Genomic DNA, 4,344 nt, shown 5'->3' on the forward strand with positions numbered 1-4,344 from the left:
CACACACACACACACACACACACACACACACACACACACACACACACACACACACACACACATATATATACATACATACATACATACATACATACATACATACATACATACATACATACATACATACATACATACATACATACACACACCTGCCTGGGTGACCGTAATTACGGCGACTTGGTTTACAAGTCCCAGCTTGCCCCAAAACGTTTCCCACAGATGAAGATGCGGTAAAGGAACGTCCCAGCAGCATTCTTGCCGATGTTTGGGTCCCGCCTCTCCAGACAAAGTGCTGTGGTGCACCTTGGGCAAGGATCCATATTTGATCATGTCAAATGCCACATGAAATATAGGCCTTGACATTTTGTAAAAAAACAATTAGCAAAAGAAGGGAGTCATTCATCCGTTATCCATTTTCTAATCTGCTTTATCCTCACGAGGGTCGCGCTGGAGCCTATCCCAGCCGTCTTCGGGCAGTTGGCGGGGGACACCCTGAACTGGCTGCCAGCCAATCGCAGGGCACACATCGACGAACATTCACGCTCACAATCACACCAAGGGACAATTTCGAGTGTTAACCTGCCGCGCATGTTTTTGGAATGTATGAGGAAACCGGAGTACACCCAGAGAAAACCCACGCAGGCACAGGAAGAACATGCAAACGCCACACCCAGGAAGGCCAGGGCCTGGAATCGAATCCATGACCTCTGTGCTGGAAGGGAGTAATAATCATGAAAAAAAACCCCAAAACTATTTAATAATATGATTGATTTATTGTCTAATCTATTGCAATAATAGATCGTATAATACAATACAATAATCTGTTTTCAACAACCGCTTTAATACTACCCTAAATAATAATGTGACATATTATTTGGAAACATGCTAAAATATTATTACTTGAAGAAATAAGAATATAAAACAAGCAACAAATAAAACAAAATGTAACAACAGTATCTGGCAGCATAATAAAATATACTATTTACACATGTATAAATATTGAGTGTGATAAGAATTATATATAGTCTTGTTCTTTAAAAATGATCCAATAGAATTACAGATCATTTTATATCGATCATTGTCATCCATAATTTGAAACTTCAAAAGACAAAATGTTGAACGACAAGCTATTAAAAAAAAAAAAAAGCTCATGTTCTAGTTGGACAGACGTCTGCTTGAATGTTTTTTTTTGTACATCCTGGCACTTCCTGCAAGCTTTAATGTCAATTTTTTATTTTTTATTTTTTTTTGCTTTTATACTGGTGTAGTTCTACATTTTTGGGGATTGTTGTTGCACTACTAATATTCTTGTACTTTTTAAATGCATTGCTGCTTTACAACGGCATCTTATTTCTCCATGTTAATGCTTTAATTACATCACGTGTGCGCGTATCATCACGAGACGTTTTTTAATTTTTTTCTTTGGTGCCCACTCAGTGAACAGTCTGGGCATCAGCGACGAGCTGAGGCAGAAGCTCCAAGACGTGATGGTGGACAGACACAAGCTGACGCTGGGCAAGACGCTGGGAGAAGGTACAAAAATTAGCATTCTGCTATCTCATTGCAGCACTTGTTATCACAACAATTGAATTTGAGCGTGAATCAGCTCGGTGGGCCCATTTGAAAAAAAAAAATACTTTAAGGGCCACGCATTGTTTTTTTAAAAATAGACAAATGGGTCAGATTGTTGATAGAACGCCGTGTGGTAATTTCGTGCACTTTCGATCCTTGTTGGTGATGTGTCTTACAGGGGAGTTCGGCTCCGTGATGGAGGGTCAGCTAACCCAGGAGGATTCTGTTCTCCGAGTAGCCGTCAAGACCATGAAGAGTGAGTGGAGGACCACTTTACACCATTCATAACTTTAATATTATACTAATATCCAGTAATACCCCCAAATCACACTTTTCTACTCTTTCTTTAACACCCACCAGCTGATCGGAAAGTAGTAGTTGGTGTCAAGTAAGTGACATATCCCAACAGCACCCTTTTGTGTTGTTGTCCTCACACTTAGGTGCATTTTTTTAAATAATCTGTCTTTGCACCTATGCATCCATACAAACATACATAGTCAAATAAATCTGCGTATAGTTGACGCCCTTTGAAATGCATTGTGGGTAACAAAGATTCAATCTGCAAATATATGTGGTGTCGACCGTCTTATCGAAATCATTTTAACATCGTAACTATCGAATTAGCGATTATCGGGAAGAAGCTAAGTTTAGCCGAGGTTGTTAGCGGATGTTTGAAAGTTTGGGGTGGAATAAGCCCCATTCCTTTTTCCCGGTGGCGGTTTCAGCCTGGCGCCAGCGATTATTAACAGTGGAAAGTCCGGCAATTGGGTTGATGTTGGAGCGTAGCAGCCAACGTTCTATCGGAGCACGTCAATAAATGCTGACTTGTGGCTCTCGCCCCAGTCGCCATCTGCACGCGTTCGGAAATGGAGGACTTTCTGCGAGAGGCCACCTGCATGAAGGAGTTTGACCACGCCAACGTCATGAGGCTGCTCGGTGAGACGCCGCCTCTTTTTGCACACCGGCAGATGCTGGCGGATGAATTTCTTACAAATTGCTTGGAGAAAAAAATCACATCATTTCATTCTTTTTCGTCATTGCCTTTAGATTTCTCACATGAATATTTTTATTTGAGGTAATATCGATTAGAATCGAAACTACATTTTATTTATTGTTATTTTTCTCTAATGTAATGTTTTTTATTGTTTATAAAATAAAACCCATAATAATCCAACTGCACATAGCAGTTGATATGATTATAATTCAGAAATATGATTTGATATTTTGTTATTTATCTACAGTATGCATTTCAATCTCTTCAAAAAAGCTAAATCATTATGCAGGTAAAATGTTTTTAAGTTACCATATTAGACAAAATGATTGTTTATATTTTCGAATATTTTACATGCATTTTATAATGCAATATTTTGATTGCTTATACAGTAAAATATAATGAGAAATGCAAAGTATTAAATGAAATAATTCAGATTTTTATTTTGGCTTTCTTTTTCTGCCCATTTTATATTAATTTTATGTGTGATTTAAAATATGTTCATAAATTATAACACTACAAGCTATATATAATTTTAAATACAGTATGTATTTTTGGTTTGCAAGTTGTCATCATATTCTTAATAAAATACCGTCTGAACAAAAATGTATTTTAAAATTAAAAATTGCCTACATCAGGGCTGTCCAAACTTAAAAAAACCATGTTTTTTTAATCACAATCTTTGGCCGGGCGCAGAATTTCTCTGCGTGTTCAACATGGGTTAAAATTGGCCACCGACAGGGTCCTCTGGTATGTTGATGTGGCGTGTCTTCGCACAGGCGTGTGTCTGCAGACGGTGGAGAGTGAAGGCTTCCCGTCGCCCGTGGTCATCCTGCCCTACATGAAACATGGCGACCTGCACACGTACCTGCTCTACTCGCGCCTCGGAGACTGTCCCGTGGTGAGTGATGCGAAAAACACATTTTGTTAACCATTGACATTTTATGGGGGGGGGGGGGGGGGGGGGGGGCGTCATGTTCAGGAGAATACCTTTGCTGTGGAAGACATGGCGCCGGCCATCTTCATTTGGGAGTTCATGAGCTTGGTCTGAGTATTCATGGAGGTAACTTTGGAGCTGACGGCGTACGTGCGGTTCTTCTGCTTCCTCAGCTGCACCAACTGCTTGGCGAGGATCTTACACGCCTCCCGGTTACCACTCTTGGCCATTTTCTTGATCTCCGCTTCCTGGAGGAGAGAATCAATATTGCAGGACACTTTCCCGGAAAATTCAAGTGGAAAATCTTGCCGGTCGTCTTCAGTGGTGATAATCATGCATTTCTAGTCCAAGCGAATCGATACTTGCCTTGAGTCTTCTACATCAGAAACGCATATCACACAAATAAAAACAAGTATTGATAAACCAACAAACATACCGACAAAGCTCCCAAGGGAATCTCCGCGTGTGTAAATATAGATATTAGAACCGCAGCCCGTCTGGCTGAGGCCACATTCAGTGGCACGCAAATGCACGGCTTTTTAAGCTTTGGTAAACATCAGAATCTACTCGAATACCCTCAGGCATCCAGGTTGTGGGCGCGAGCGTGTGCCTACGCTTCCCAAGAGACGATAGTGAAGGTCCCGGTTAGAGGAAGCTGGCCAGGCCTTTGAGCAGACGTGTTTTTCTTTCATGCGCGTGTGCTGCAAGCATCTTTATCGGAAATCATTAATTATTCATGGCTGAAACTCGGTGCAACAGACAACAGAGTCTGGCATGCATTAGTGTCAGACCTGCTGTGAGAACTTAAAACGAGTACAATAAAATTTGGAGAGAGGAGTAGGTC

General features: G+C 40.7%; 1 protein-coding gene across 1 annotated transcript; it reads left to right on the forward strand.

Annotated features, from left to right (window-relative positions):
• Positions 1–1,406: 1,406 nt before the first annotated feature.
• On the forward strand, positions 1,407–3,494 carry LOC109517551 (tyrosine-protein kinase receptor UFO-like). Its single transcript, XM_019872768.1, has 4 exons — positions 1,407–1,533; positions 1,751–1,828; positions 2,416–2,508; positions 3,343–3,494. Exons 1-4 carry the CDS (start codon positions 1,488–1,490, stop codon positions 3,492–3,494), a joined length of 369 nt encoding a protein of 122 aa, XP_019728327.1. The 5' UTR covers positions 1,407–1,487.
• Positions 3,495–4,344: the final 850 nt, after the last annotated feature.

This window comes from Hippocampus comes, unplaced genomic scaffold (assembly GCF_001891065.2).
Source record: "Hippocampus comes isolate QL1 unplaced genomic scaffold, H_comes_QL1_v1.1 scaffold242, whole genome shotgun sequence".
NCBI classification, from domain to species: Eukaryota; Metazoa; Chordata; class Actinopteri; order Syngnathiformes; family Syngnathidae; genus Hippocampus; species Hippocampus comes.

Bases quoted from the DNA above. Each gene is read 5' to 3' on its own strand.
- LOC109517551 (XM_019872768.1), top strand. From the start codon at position 1,488: ATGGTGGACAGACACAAGCTGACGCTGGGCAAGACGCTGGGAGAAG. The intron at 1,534-1,750 runs GTACAAAAATTA...TGTGTCTTACAG, and splicing joins GGGCAAGACGCTGGGAGAAG to GGGAGTTCGGCTCCGTGATG. The intron at 2,509-3,342 runs GTGAGACGCCGC...GTCTTCGCACAG, and splicing joins CAACGTCATGAGGCTGCTCG to GCGTGTGTCTGCAGACGGTG.